The sequence below is a fragment of the Macaca mulatta genome, chromosome 15 (assembly GCF_049350105.2).
Source record: "Macaca mulatta isolate MMU2019108-1 chromosome 15, T2T-MMU8v2.0, whole genome shotgun sequence".
Classification (NCBI taxonomy): Eukaryota; Metazoa; Chordata; class Mammalia; order Primates; family Cercopithecidae; genus Macaca; species Macaca mulatta.
Genome location: NC_133420.1, coordinates 123,294,836 through 123,310,484, shown reverse-complemented (window position 1 = coordinate 123,310,484; position 15,649 = coordinate 123,294,836). Strand labels below are relative to the sequence as shown.

The 15,649-nt window shown below is 44.7% G+C and overlaps 2 protein-coding genes across 3 annotated transcripts in view; both read right to left on the bottom strand.

The window, feature by feature from the left end:
- CENPP (centromere protein P) overlaps nucleotides 1-15,649 on the bottom strand; it is a 272,761-nt gene that overhangs the window by 5,651 nt on the left and 251,461 nt on the right. Inside the window, exon 1 of one of the 2 annotated variants that reach the window (XM_077964965.1) lies at nucleotides 7,138-7,385. The exons of the other annotated variant lie outside the window; for it this stretch is intronic. Coding sequence (XP_077821091.1) covers nucleotides 7,138-7,182 — 45 coding nt within the window. The 5' untranslated portion in view covers nucleotides 7,183-7,385. Of the gene's footprint in view, nucleotides 1-7,137; nucleotides 7,386-15,649 lie in introns of those variants that run through there. 2 annotated transcript variants of the gene reach the window in all.
- The window catches only part of SUSD3 (sushi domain containing 3), a 399,581-nt gene that overhangs the window by 364,105 nt on the left and 19,827 nt on the right, over nucleotides 1-15,649 (bottom strand). The window lies entirely within an intron of this gene.

Below are 15,649 nucleotides of genomic sequence, written 5' to 3'. Positions count from 1 at the left end.
CTTAAACAAATGGGAAAACTTGAATCCTGAGTTTAAGTCTACCCTGGAGTGTCCACAGATACGTTAACTCATCTTGACTTTAATATTTTCCCAAAAATTATGTCTGGCCGATTCAGTGACTTTTAAAGAACTGAGATAAATTCATATAAATTATATGAGACATAATTCCTTTAAAGTGTGTAATTCAGTGGGTACTAGTATACTCACAAGGTGGTGCAACCATCACCACTTTCTAATTCCACAACATTTCATCACCCCCTAATGGACCCTTTAGCTATTGCCCCTAGTCCCCTTCACCCACCCTCCCAGTACAGCCGTAAGCAACCACCCAGGCTACTTTATGTCTTGCTTTCATTTGTATTTTAGTAACATTTTCTGTTTTGAAAGATACTCTGGTCTATTGAGAGATGACATCAGTGAGGTTACACCGTGGCATAAAATGCTGGCAAAACTCACCCTAGACTCCTCAGTAACTGGCACTGGGCCAACTGGATATCCACATGATAAAAAAATGAACTTCAATGCTTACTGCACACCAAATACAAAAATTTATTCTAATGAATCATAGAAATGTAAGGGCTAAAACTATAAAACTTCTCTATTCAAGACATTTCATACAAATGGAATTATATATGGTCTTTTATGTGCCACATTTTGTTTATCCAATGATCAACTAACAGACTTTTGGGTGGTTTTTACTTTTTGGTATTTGATTTTTTTTTTTAAATATTATTATTATTATCATTATTTTGAGAACGAGTCTTGCTCTGTCGCCCAGGCTGGAGTGCAGTGGTGCGATCTTGGCTCACTGCAGCCTTTGCCTCCTGGATTCAAGCAATTGTCCTGCCTCAGCTTCCTGGGTAGCTGGGACTACAGGCACTCCTGGGTTCAAGTGATTCTCCTGCCTCAGTCTCCCGAGTAGCTGGGACTACAGGTGCATGCCACCACACCTGGCTAATTTTTGTATTTTTAGTAGAAATGGCATTTCACCATGTTGGCCAGGATGGTCTCGATCTCCTGACCTCATGATCTGCCCGCCTTGGCCTCCCAAAGTGTTGGGATTACAGGCGTGAGCCACTGTGCCTTGCCCTTTTTGGCTTTTTGAAATAATGCTCATAGCATTACTGTTCATAACATTTGTGTATAAGTTTTGCACATACGTATTTTCATTTCCCTTGGTTATATATCTAGGAGTGGGATTTCTGGGTCATATAATAACTCTCCAACCATTGAGGAGTTGCCAAACTGTTTCCCACAGTGGCTGCACTGTTTTTATAATGCCATCAGCAGTGTATGAGAGTTCTGATTTCTCCATAGCCCCATCAACACTTTGGCCGTGAGTTGGTATCTCATTGTGATTTTGATTTGCTTTTCTCTTATGTGCTTACTGGCCATTTGTATACCTTCTTTGGAGAAATGTTTATTCAGATGTTTTGCCAATTTTTATTTATTTTTTTTAAACAGAGTCTTACTCTCTCTCCCAGGCTGGAGTGTGGTGGTGCAGTCTTGGTTCACTGCAGTCTCTACCTCCCAGGCTCAAGCAATTCTCCCACCTCAGCATCCCAAGTTGCTGGGACTATAGCCACATGCCACCACACCTGGCTAATTTTTGTATTTTTTTGTAGAGACGGGGTTTTGCCGTGTTGCCCAGGCTGGTCTTGAACTCCTGGGCTCAAGCGATCTGCCTGCCTCGGCCTACATAGCGCTGAGATTATAGGTGTGAGCCACTACACCTGGCCCCTTTGCCTATTTTTAAATTGGGTTATCTTTTAGTTACTGAATTGTAATAGCTCTTTATATATTCTGGAACAAGTCACTATATGTGTTAAAAAATATTCTCTCATTCTGTGAGCTGTCTTGTTATTTCTTTAATGGTGTCACTTGAAGTACAAAGTTTTTCATTTTGATGAAGTCCAATTTAAGTTTTTTCTTTTTGCTTACTGCTTGTGCTTTTGGTGTCATAGCTAAGAAACCATAACCTAATTCACAGTCACAGAGATTTGTATTTATGTCTAATTCTAAGAGTTTTACATTTTTAGCTCTTAAAGTTAGGTCTTTGATCCATTTTGAGTTAATTTTTATATATGGTGTGAGGTAGGGGTCCAGCTTCATTCTTTTATCCATGAATATCCAGTTATCTGAGAACCAATTGTTGAAAAGACTCTTCCTTCCCCCATTCAATCATCTTGGTTTCATTTGCATGTTAGTAACATTTTCTGTTTTGAAAGATACTCTGGTTTATAGAGAGATGACATCAGTGAGGTCACACCGTGGCATAAGATGCTGGCAAAATTTACCTTAGGTGGTTCAGTAACTGGCACTGGGCCAACTGGATATCCACATGTTAAAAAAAAAAAATGAACTTCAGTGCTTACTGTATACCATACACAAAAATTTACTCTAATGAATCATACATAGAAATGTAAGGGGCTGGGCGCAGTGGTTCACACCGGTAATTATGGCACTTTGGGCGGCCAAGGCAGGTGGATCACTTGAGGCCAGGAGTTCGAGACCAGCCTTGCCAACATGGTCTCATGGTGTAACCCCTTCTCTACTAAAAATATAAAATTAGCCATGTGCCTGTTGCATGTGCCTGTAATTCCAGCTACTTGAGGGGCTGAGGCACGAGAATTGCTTGAACTGGGAGGTGGAGGTTGCAGTGAGCCAGGATTGCATCACTGCCCTCCAGCCTGGGTGACTGAGACTCTGGTCTCAAAAAAGGGACATCTAAGGGCTAAAACTGTAAAACTTCTGAGAGAAAACATAGGAGTAAATCTGTGTAATTATGGGTTAGCCAAAGATTTCTTAAATAAAAAAGCAGGCCAGGCATGGTGGCTCATGCTTGTAATCCCAGCACTTTGGGAGGCTGAGGTGGGTAGATCACCTGAGGTCAGGAGTTTGAGACCAGCCTGGCCAACATGGTAAAACCCGTCTCTACTAATAGTAAAAAAATGAGCTGGGCATGGTGTCACACGCCTGTAATCCCACCTACTCCAAAGGCTGAGGCAGGAGAATTGCTTGAACCTGGGAGGCAGAGGTTGCAGTGAGCTGATATTGCGCCATTGCACTCCAGCCTGGGCAACAAGAGCAAAACTCCATCTCAAAAAATAAATAAATAAAACTAACTAAATAAAAAAGCAGTGACCATAAGAGAAAAATAAATTAGGTAATTGACAGACTGGCTTCATCATAATTAGAAACTACTACTCTTAAAAGCCATTGTAAAGAAGAAAAAGAAAAAGGCCAACCTCAGACTGAGTGAAAATATTGGCAAAAACTTGTATCCAGAATATATGAAGGACACAACTCAGTAAAAAGAAGATTAACAACCCAATTTTAAATAATGGGCAAAGGATTTAAGCCAAACTAGTGACGTATGTTTTGCACATCTCTTATTTGGTTAAATGTGCAGAAGATACATCATTAGTCATTAGGGAATTGCAAATTAAAACCACAAGGTGATGCCACAACATACCCATCAGAATGGCTAAAATAAAAAAGAGAGCAATACTAAGTTCTGGTGAAGATGTAGAACAACTGGAACTAACATACACTGCTGCTAGGAACTGGATAAATTTGGCAGCTTCTTGCCACATTAAACCCATTAAACATATATTAAACATACACCTACTATGTGATCCAGCAATTCTACTCCTACATATTTACCCAAGAGAAAGGAAAACGTATGTCCATACAAAAAAACTGCATGCAAATGTTCATTAATAAGAGCTCCAAAACTGGGAGCAGTGAGTGATTCCTTCAGAATGCACATCAGTCCCGTTACCGCCTGCTGGTGCTGGGGAGAAGGGCAAGGATGAAGTTGGGAGCAGGGCAGGGCCAGGACACACAGGCTGGTCCCCAGACCCCCACCTGATGTCGTTTGGAAAGGATCACACTGATTGCTGCGTGGAGAGTGGACTGGGCAGGTGGGTGAGATGTGGGAGAAAGCAGGGGGACCATGGCTGAGTGACACTGGAGTGACGGATGTGCTCTGGGGGTGTGGCATCAGGGCTTGCTGGATGTGGGGCGTGGAGAGTTTCTGACCTCCGGGGCAGGGGTGCAGATGAGGTACTTTTTGTGGGGTAAGGTAGGAGAGGTATGTCGGGGGTGATCAGAGCTGAGTGCTGCTCTCCATGCACAAGACTTCTGAGAGAAGTGTGACAAACTTCAGAAAGGTTTAGAAATGCCTACAGCAGGAGCACTGGGAAGAACAATGATCTACCCTCATTTCAGAAAGAAAACTGACAAATACAAAGGTACCTCTGTGCCAGACACTGGTCTAGGTTCTCCACATGTTACCATGTGTATGATCTCACTTGTGTTAGACAATCAAAACCATTACCAAGTGAACAGGTACTGCCGGGGCCCTGGGGCCAGTGCAGCTGCTCTGCCCAGGACAAGGGGCCTTGGTCCTACCTCAGCCCACTTAGCTGCTGATTGGCTATATGACTTTGAGAAATCCCTTTTAAACTCTCTGAGCCTCAGTTGTGTTTTTAAAGTTTAATTTGAGGCCGGGTGTGGTGGCTCATGCCTGTAATCCCAGCACCTTGGGAGGCCAAGGCGAGCAGATCACGAGGTCAGGAGATCGAGACCATCCTGGCCAACATGGTGAAACCCCATCTCTACTAAAAAGACAAAAATTTGCTGGGCGTGGTGGCGGGAGTCTGTAATCCCATCTACCCAGGAGGCTAAGGCAGGAGAATCGCTTGAACCCAGGAGGCAGAGGTTGCAGTGAGCCGAGATTGCACCACTGCACTCCAGCCTGGTGACACAGCAAGACTCTGTCTGCAAAAAAAAAGTTTAACATTGAGTGTAATTTTGAATTTACAGAAACAGTACACGAGGAGAATGAGAAGCTGCCGCCTGTTCACACCGCCTGTCACCTTCCTCTGTGTTGCGCCATGCTGAGACATGGTGCCCCTCGCCCCTGGACACACACACGGTTCTTCCCCAACTGAGCACATCTCCTCCGTGACCAAAACATACCTCTCCAAACCAGAACATGCCCCTTCAGATGTCCCCAGCTGTCCCAACTGCGTCTCTCCTCCCTTGTCCCCTCAGGCCCCAGCATGGCCGGTCTTGACAGCCTGGGTGTAGCTGCTGCCACCACCGATGGCTGAATCTAGCTGTATCTGGGCCTAACGCTACATGTCCATGCTGAGATGATGCCAGGTTTGGAGCCCCATGGAAATGCTGCCTGTGCGTCTCGGACGTGGCCCCACCACTGTGCTCCATGGGATGTCCTGAGACCACTGTCCACCCCCGAGTCTGAGACCCTACGATGGCTCATGGCAACACCAACGACAGTGAGGGTCCCAAAAGGTGGCTTTCCGTTTCCATGATTCATCCCGTATCTGTTGATTTTCTACCAGCAGAAAGAGCTTCTCCTTTTCCCTTATTCATTTGTATCAGTATCCACTCACAGTCACTTGTTTATTCCACAGGCTGTAACCTGTTTAAGATCACTACTGGTTGTGATGCTCAAGCCCCCAGGTCTGGCCAGTATGAGCTCCTGTAAACTACTCCTGGTTCTAACACAGCCCCACCATTCTTTGAGGTCTTCCTGCTCTCTGGCATCATCCGCTGTTCTGAGCTCATTTTGTACTTCCCTGCCCAGCTCTGGAATCAAAGGAGCTGACAGTATTTACAAACCAGGACCTGGGCTCGTTGCTCCCGAGCTTCATTGCTTCTAGGGCCTGTCATTGGAAAGAGCTAGGAAGGACGCACTGGTGTGTGCAGGTGCATGAGCCACTGCAGCCACTTCCACCCGTCTGTGCACACCCATATTCAAAACACACGCGCACGAGCTCTCCCAGACACCTCAGTCCAGCTCCTTTGACATCTGTCACTTTGCTGTTGGGGAGAGACTGTGTCCCTTCACCCTCAGTGCATGGCCTTGTTTGATCAGCCGATTTACAGTCTCGCAAGAGCGCCTGCTGTCCCCTCCCAGCCCGCTCCTCTGTGGACACATGGAGCATGACATGGAGCTGACACAACGTAGTCATTTATCTGACACTGAGACTTTCCCGGGCCTAATACCCGGTCAGGCACCTTTGTCCTTTTGGTCACAGCGTAGCGTTTAAATGAGGGCTGGTACCTCCGTGGGGGAGGTGAGATGGGGTTTCAGATTCTCAAGAGCTCTAACATGGACAGGACTGGCTATTCGAGTGCTTTGTATCATCACAATCATTTGAAGTAACAACTAATCGCCGGCAGCACCAGAAGCCCCCTTTGGAAATTTCCTGATTGGCACAACTAGCAGAAGAGAGTCCCTCACGGACACAGCGTCCAACTGAAATGTTAACAGAAATCCCCAGTCTACAAGGCCTGACAAAAGGTGCCTGACTTTTAAATCTTTTGATTACATACAGGATGGAAAGACTCTATCTCCAAGTCTAATTGTGTGGATTTTTAACCAGTTTTTCTAGACTCTGTTTGTGTTTTTGAAGTAAATAGGTCCATGTAGTGACACAAGCAGAACGGAATGCAGTGGCTGTGCTGCTGAATTACCTCCTGTAAACCATATTAGCCTAACTTTCCTGGACGTGGTCCTGAGGCTCGGACACGCAAACACAGACCTAGCGACACACACGTCTGCCCCCAAGAGTGGTCTGGTTGGTAAAAAAACAAGGGAGCACAGCAGCTTGCTGGCTTAGGAGGCGTCAGACCTACTTGTCTGACCCTATGTGGGGACAGAAGTCAGAGATCAGATGCCCTCAGTGGATGAACATGGGTGTCCAGGAAGGACCCCTCAAGGGACCTGCACCGTCCATGAAACCATCTACAAAAATAACTGGGAACAGCTGAGGAGCTCTGTTAGAAGGATTGCTTGTCCACAGGGAGTTAAAAAATGTGTCCTAAATGTTGCTTAGTAAAACAAACAACCAGAAAAGCCTCTCTATTCCAAACCCATGGTGGGGCATAAACCTGGGAGAGTTGGAATGTCATTGCAGCACTTTGCCACAGGAGCAAAAACACAAGCCCCACCGGAAGGGATGGCCCACCCGGCCCAGTACGGGCATGACTTGTGCTGTCTTTCTGGCCGTGACTGATGCCCCAGAACCCTCGCAAGGGCTTGTGCCAAACATTCTCCATGTGCCCCAGCCCCAGTGGGGCGGCCCAGCCCTCAGCATTTACCTCATCTCCAGACCTTTGCAGAACAGACAAGCTGGGAGCCTCCATCCTCCCTTCACCCAACTTTTCTTGTTTGTGCAGACTTGGGAAGAACCAGAGAAACTCAGAGTTGAGAGAGCCACTCTATTGGAAATACATCCCAATGACATTTTTAAAACGAAGAGCTGGGGAATTTTAATAAACAGAGCAAATGCAAGCATGAATAATGGGCCTGTATGGAAAGGAAGAGAGCCAGGGTAGGAGACAGCAAAGGACAGGCCACAAGCCAGATCCCACGCCCTTCTGTTCTTATATGGAACCTCAGGCTAAACATGAAGAACTCCAAACGTTTCATGACATGTGACAATTACATGAAATGCAAACTTCAAATTTCAGTGTCTGTAATAAAGTTTGATGGGCACACAGCCACCCTCACTTAGGTATATATAGTCTGTGGCTGCTTTTGTGCTGAACTTAGTGACTGAGCAGACTACACGGCTGCAGAGCAGACGACTCGACCCTTTGCAGAAGACACAGACCCAGAAAGACCAGGGGAGGTGGGTCCCACTGGTCCCCCAAGGAAGCCCGTGGAGCTCCAGGCAGTTTGGATGTTCAGGAGACACAGATAAACCAAAAGAGGTGGTAGGAGGCCACAGCCTAGGGGGAAAGTAATCTGACCATGTCTTGTAAATGGAGAAACATCTAGTGGGAGCTACACCAGACTTTTAATAGTGCTTTCTCTTGGGAAGTGATCCTGAGAAACGAGGAAAGCAGATTAAAAAACAACCACTGGGCCGGCCGCGGTGGCTCACACCTGTAATCCCAGAACTTTGGGAGGCCGAGGCAGGTGGATCACCTGAGGTCAGGAGTTCAAGACCAGCCTGGCCAACGTGGTGAAACCCCATCTCTACCAAAAATACAAAAATTAGCCAGGTGTGGTGGCAGGAGCCTATAGTCCCAGCTACTCAGGAGGCTGAGGTAGGAGAATCACTTGAACCTGGAAGGCAGAGGTTGCAGTGAGCCGAGATCACGCTGCTGCATTCCAGCCTGGGTGACAGAGGGATACTCCATCTCAAAACAAAAACAAAAAACAAAAAACAAAAAACAAAAACAGAAAACCAACCACTGGCCACACAGTCCCTCCTGTATGGTGCAGTGATAGTCTAGCCAGGGGCTGGCGTTGGAGGGGGATGTTTGTCCCGTGTGACCTTAGCCCCTAAGCCTAAGATGGACTTTTTTCTTTTTCTTTTCCTGGACTCCTTTCAGGGCCTGGTTTGGTGCCATTTCTGTGCTTCTGAATAGTAAAATGGTTTTCAAAGCTCTAGGGATGAAATTCCAACAGAAATCCCTTTATTCTCAACCGTATTTCTGTTTCCTTGTTTTTTTTTTTTTTTTTTTTTTTTGGACACAGAGTCTTGCTCTGGGTGTGGAATTCACTCCACTCCCAGGCTGGAGGGCAGTGGTGCGATCTCAGCTCACTGCAGCCTCCACCTCCCGGGTTCAAACGATTCTCCTGCCTCAGCCTCCCTAGTAGCTGGGATTACAGGTGCCTACCACCATGCCCCGCTAAGTTTTAGTAGAGATGGGGTTTCACTATGTTGACCAGGTTGATCTCGAACTCCTGAGCTCAAGTGATCCACCTGCCTCGGCCTACCAAAGTGCTGGGATTACAGGTGTGAGCCATTGCGCCTGGCCTCCTTGTAGTTTTTGCTGTGTTTTATCATAGTTCATTTTAATTCTGTTAAGCTAGAAAAATTCCTCAAAAAAAAAAAAAAAAACAAAACTTTGTTACTTGTTTTATAATTGAATATTTAAGTTTCATTTATCTGTAATCTTTGTAATCTTTGCTTCTCATACCAATTTCTGTCTCAGGAGACAGGAAACAGTGTGTTCTGAGCTGGCCATGTGGACCGGCCAGTGGGATGCCTCCCGACCTGTTCCCACTGGACCCTTCTGCACACAGTGCAGGGTGGGACCCAGCGCTGCCTCTGCCCATGTCATGTCACATCACGCCCCCACGAAAACCCAAGACAAGTTATTTTCCCATGTAATTTCTCCCTCCTGACACATCCTCTAGATTCCCACTATTCCGGACACTCTGTGGAGGGTCTTCTCACTGGAAATCACTGCCGCTTTCCTACAGTGATTACAGAAAGCTCAGAGGAGCAGGGACTACTGTGCTGGGCTTGTGGGGATGAGGCCAACTCGCCCTCACATGCCCACCTTCTCCCCTCCTTCACTCCTCAGAGGGACCCATGGCTGTGGGGGGTGAGAGCTGGCCCCTGCCGTTGGCCAGCCCAGACAGAGAGGAGCCCTGTGACTCACAAAATCCACACACCCAAAGAGTGCCACCTAAAACCAGTTTGAAAACAAACCTTAGCACTTTCTGGGAAATCCGAATTGGTGCTGGGAGAGATGACGATGTGGACGTTTGGCCATAAACACTTTGTCTAGAAAACGGAACTAAAAGAAGGAACAAAGGGATGTGGGAATCCTAAACATGAATAAAAGTTACAAATATGATTCTTCTATACTTTCCCACTTTAGAATGGAAAGGGGAAAATTACTCAAGCAAGTTGGTATTTATACACCTTAGAAACATGCACCCTGCAATCACTCTAAAGGCAAATTTACCCATAAAAAACCAACTTCCCATTAAGATTACTAGAGAAAACAGAGAACGCTTCAGATTGGAATGTAAGTCCTAGAAGTAGTTCTGTTTTTAAGATTATCAGTGAAAGTTAATCATGTAGTAATTTTATGCTTTGAAAAGGAATTCACTTCTCTCCTAGACCACTAATGTAAAAATGTGAGCCAAGTTGGTTTATTTTAAAATAGTCAGAAGTGATAATAAAGAAGCTAAATATACACACATATAAATATAACAGTAAATGCTAGAAACTCCTTAGAGATAATTCCACAATTTTCTCTTTATGTAATTATTCATATGTAATTATAACAGATAATGAAAGTAATATTCCAGATATACACAGAATATTTTATAATTAAGGTTTAAACTCTCATTATTTCATAAATCTCAAAGTAATGCTGTCTAAAAACATTGAAACTAATTGTAATTTAAAATTATGATCCCATTTAAACTTTTTCATGGAATAAAGGAGATTCTGAGATGGGAAGGCACTCTTGAGGTCTTCACGTTCTTTTTCACATGACAAATCACTCCCACTCCTGTCCCCATCCCAGTTTGGAGCCCTTCATTCTTGCAGGCCCTGTGCAGTCGACTTGCACTAGCTCATTCAATCCTCACAGTGGTCGTATGAAATCTTCAGTATAATTTTAATGAAACTAAGGCTCAGAATAATTAAGATAACTTGCTGAAGATTACACAGCTAGTAAACTGATTAAAACCTAAGGGAAACAGATTCCAAAACCTGAGTTCATAAACATTCTACGAGATAACATCTCTAAGCTCACATATAGTTGTAGTATACAGGTCAAGTTTTATCACAATCAATTTGTAGCAGCATAATTCAGTGCTGGCAACTGACTTCGATGGTAGCAGAAAAAACATTTTTGTTGGGAAACATAATTGCCCCTAAAAAGTTTGCTCACTTATTCCCAATCTAGTGCCAGACATGAATACGGCCAAGTCTCAACCGTGAAGAGCCCTGATCTAGTAAAAGAAACTTCCTATGCCTAATTTTTTTATTAAAAATACTTAGAGGAAGTATTATAGAGGAAGATTATTTTAAAAAAGCCACAGTGGAGCCCAGAGTCCAGAACCTCTCTGGCTCTTACCATCGTTTTTTTATTAATAGATCGCTGCTGTCATGGTGGGGATGGAAGCTGGGGTGCGGGAGAGCCTTTCTGCCTCCCGTATGGACTTCCGACTAATTCTTCTCAATCCTGTCCCTACTTTCCAATGTACTTGATGCCTCCCATTTCTGAGCAAATTGGAATTCTATAAAACACATCAGCCTTCCTCAAGGCTTTCTCTCGTTTTAATCAAATACCACACTTTCTAGCTTCCAATATTGTATTGCTGCCTTCTTCCCACCTATTTTTTTTTTCTTTCTTTTTTGACACAGGGTCTTACTATGTTGCTTAGGCTGGCCTTGAACTCCAGGGCTTGGCTTGGCCCTATTTATCTGTGCATTTATGTCTTTTAAAAACTAACTAGTCTGGGCGACATAGTGAGACCCCATTTCTACAAAAAATTGTAAAAATTAGGTGTGGTGTGTGCCTGTAGCCCTAGCTACTTGGAAGGCTTAAGCAAGAGGATCACTTGAACCCAGGAATTCTGGATTACAGTGAGGTAGGATCACACCACTGCATTCCAGCCTGGGCAACAGAGCAAGACTCTGTCTCAAAACAAACAAACAAACGAACAGAACACCTTTTTACTGTCATTTTAGAAAGGTTTTGGCAGGGTGCCTGAAAAATGCTGTATGTTTCAATCTGCCATTTTTTGAGGACTTTCATGTTTAACAATGTGTTTAATTTTCCCTCATACTTGATGAACAGTTTGGGTATAGAATTTAAAGTTTAAATAATATTTACACTATATTTTATAAATAAAGCCAATGATGTATGTTCAAACTTGTACTTCAGAGTCTTACGTTAAATGCTTTCAGTTTTTTTAAAATGGGAGGAAATGGGCTGGACGTGGTGGCTCACACCTGTAATCCTAGCACTTTGGGAGGCCGAGGTGGGCAGATTGCCTGAGATCAGGAGTTCGAGACCAGCCTGGCCAACATGGTGAAACCCTGTCTCTACTGAAAATAAATCACCCAGGCATGGTGGTGCATGCCTGTCATCCCAGCTACTAGGGAGGCTGAGGCAGGAGAATCGCTTGAACCCAGGAGACGGAGGCTGCAGTGAGCTGAGATGGTGCCACTGCACTCCAGCCTGGGCGACAGAGTGAGACTCCATCAAAAACAAACACACACACACCGACCAGACTTGGGAGTTCATGCCTGTAATCTCAGCACCTTGGGAGTGTGAGGCAGGAGGACTGCTTGAGGCCAGGAGTTCAGGACCAGTTTGGGCAACAAAGTAAGATCCCCATCTCTATAAAAAATCAAAAAATTAGCTGGGTGTGGTGGTGCATGCTTGTGGTCTCAGCTACATGGGAGGCTGAGGTGGGAGGATTGGTTGAGCCCAGGTGGTTGAGGCTACAGTGAGCCATGTTTGTGCCAGTGCACTCTAGCCTGGATGAGAGAGTGAGACCTTATCGCCAAAAAATCAATAAACAATCCATGAAGTCAACACATGTCCTTAGAAAAACAGCAACGTGGCTGGGCGCGGTGGCTCATGCCTGTAATCCCAGCACTTTGGGAGGCCACGGTGGGTGGATTGCCTGAGGGCAGGAGTTCAAGACCAGTCAGGCCAACATAGTGAAACCCCGTCTCTACTAAAAATACAAAAAATTAGCTGGGCTTGGTGGCTTGCGTCTGTAATCCCAGCTACTTGGGAGGCTGAGGCAGGAGAATCGCTTGAACCTGAGAGGTGGAGGTTGCAGTGAGCCGAGATCATGTCACTGCACTCTAGCCTGGGCAACAAGAGCAAAACTCCGTCTCAAAAAAAAAAAAAAAAAAAAAAAAGCAACCTCTCACATCCAGGACATAGAAAAATAGGGCACAAATAACTTACAAAAATGAAAACTTTTTTTAATTTTTAAAAGTTTATAAAAATGTTTGTAGACATGGGGTCTTACTATGTTGTCCAGGATGGTCTCAAACTCCTGGCCTCAAGTGATCCCTCCACCCCTGGCCTCCCAAAGTGCTGGGATTACAGGTGTTAGCTACTGTGCCTGGCCACAAATGAAATTTTAAGTTGAAATTTTGTATTAACATCAAGAGCTGATGGTTAAGGAAAAATAAAATAAAATGAATACTAGGCAGAGATTTAAAACTTGAGGGCGATGAAAAGTCTCAGCAAAGTAGTCCAAAGGACAATGATAATTTATTCCATTTGCATAGTAGTTCTAGTGTGGAAAGATCTTTTAAATATTGAATCACGGAACACCTTTATGAGGCGGAGATATAAAATTATGCCCATTTTTTAAAATAAGAAAAACAAGACTCAGACACGCCATGCTGTACCGGTGGCCCAGAGCCAGAAGTGGAAGCAGCAGCCAGCCACCTGCTCGTGGGGTCACCTGCTCAAGGTGCCTTTCTCAAGAAAAGTTTAGGTTCCCCGTGATCCCGCTGATTAGAATGGAGGGAGACCAGAGGTGGGCTGACCCCGAAACTAATAAAGCTGAAGCTCCAGGAGCCTCCCTGCACAGGCTCCTCCGAGGCCCTCACTTGTTTTTTCTTTAACTACTTTTTAAAACAGTTTTACATTGACAGGAAAATTGCAAAGACAATACAGAGTCCTTACATATCCCACACCCAGTTTCCCCTGTTATTCCTTTGTTATTAGCATCTTCCATTAGTGTGGGATGTTTGTTATAATTAATGAACCAAGATTGCTGCATCACTACTATGACTAAAGTCCAAATTTCATTCAGATTTCCTCAGTTTTGCCTTAATGTCCTTCTGTTCCAGGATTCCCATCTATCATATTACCTTTGAGATTCGTAAGAAAGGAAGCAAAGTGTACCTATATTCTTGGCTTCTCTCCCAGGTTCCCTTTATCTACTGCTACCAATTTAAGTATTATGCTTGCTTATTTTAATAAGTGGCTCCCATTTTTTACCGAAAGAATTTAAAGAAAAACATTTATAGTTTTTATTTGGGTCTCAAAATAACACTCGCCTTGTAGTCTGGCCACAGACCACATAAACCAGCTCTGCCAAACTCTAATCACTGTTCGCTTTCATTGTTGGCCCAGGCAGGAGGAAGGAACCAGCTTATTATGGGCTTGACTTAAAACTCAAAACAGATAACAGGAGAGTAGCAAACACCACTCTTTCATTTATTCATTTCTGTACAGATCATCCATGAATTGGCAAAACATCTTACAGCTATTCATATTTCAACATAGAATAGCTCTTGAATTAGGGGAAATGAGGGCAGAAGGAAAGAAAATCCTTTGCTGTCCTAAAAGGGCTTTGCTTTCCTAGAGTAATTTCAGTAAAAATATTTCTGGTTCACCCTGTCGATGGCCTGCGCAACATAAGCTTGGGCTGACTCATTCATTCATTCAAAATGATATTATGGAGTATATCTCCTGGGTGTGATACCATGGTGGTCTGTCAGAAGCCTGTTTTTCTTTGTCCAGTGAGCCTTCTCATCTCCCTTCTGCTGGTGACAAATCCTTCTCACCTTTGCCCAGGAGCCGGCTCACCTCTTCACAGCACTCTCAGCATCTTACACACAGAGTGTGGCTCCCCGGGGGCCTCCTGCCACCTGGGATTGAGAGGTGGATGCTTGGGGCAGATGATGCCAGGGCTGCTGGGAGGCTCACACAGTGGGAGAGAAGCCTCCAGCCCCGGGGTCAGCAGCTCTGGTTGTCTGAGCTACTCCAGCCTCTCTACTAGCTACAGGAGCCACTAACGTTCCTTTTCGTTTAAGCCAACTTAAGTTGGGTTTCTGTCCCATCCTCTCTCACTTGTACAGAAAGAGCCTTAATAAAAAGCACAGACATGATGTTAAACGCTGGGTATATACTGATGAACAAAATAACTGTGCATCATCAGGGGAGTACAAACTAAAACCACAATGGTATACCACGACACACACACCCAACTGGCTAAAAACGACTAACAAAACCAGTGTTGAAACAGGTGTGAGCAAATGGAACCCTCGTACACTGCTGGTGAGAGTGTGAACTGTTACAGCTGCTTTGGAAAACTGTTCAGAAATAGGTACCAAAGCTGAGCTTATGTATATGACATGATTCAGCAATTCCACCCAACAGAAATCTGCACACGTGTTTCCAATGCTCATAGCACTACTGTTCATAGTGCCAGAACTGAGAAATACCCAGGAACAGTATGATGGACAAAGACTTTGTGGTATATCCACACAATGGAATACTATACAGCAATGAGATGAATGATCAAAAATTACCATGTGGATACCTCACCAAAAACAACAGGGAGCGAAGGAAGGCCAGCACAGAACACTAGGCACGGCTGGATTTCATCCACATCAGGTCCTAGAGCAGGCTAGTGGATCCCTGCTGTCTGAAGCCAGCAGTGCTCACCCTGGGCAGGAGAATGAATGGAAAGGAGTGAAGGGGCTTCATGCTCTGGGGCTGTTCATGCTCTGCTTCCTGATGAGAGTGGTGGTCATACAAGTTCATTTTGTGAAAAACTATCAAACTGTATATACATTTTGATATACATTTATATATGTATATGTGTCTATATATGCCCTTTTCTGTATGTCTATATTTCAATGAAAAGTTAAAAAATAAGACAGTAGGCCAGGCGCCGTGGCTCACACCTATAATCCCAGCACTTTGGGAGGCCGAGGCAGGCGGATCATAAGGTCAGATCGAGACCATCCTGGCTAACACAGTGAAACCCCGCCTCTACTAAAAATACAAAAAATTAGCTGGGCGAGGTGCTGGGTGCCTGTAGTCCTAGCTACTCAGGAGGCTGAGGCAGGAGAATGGCGTGAAC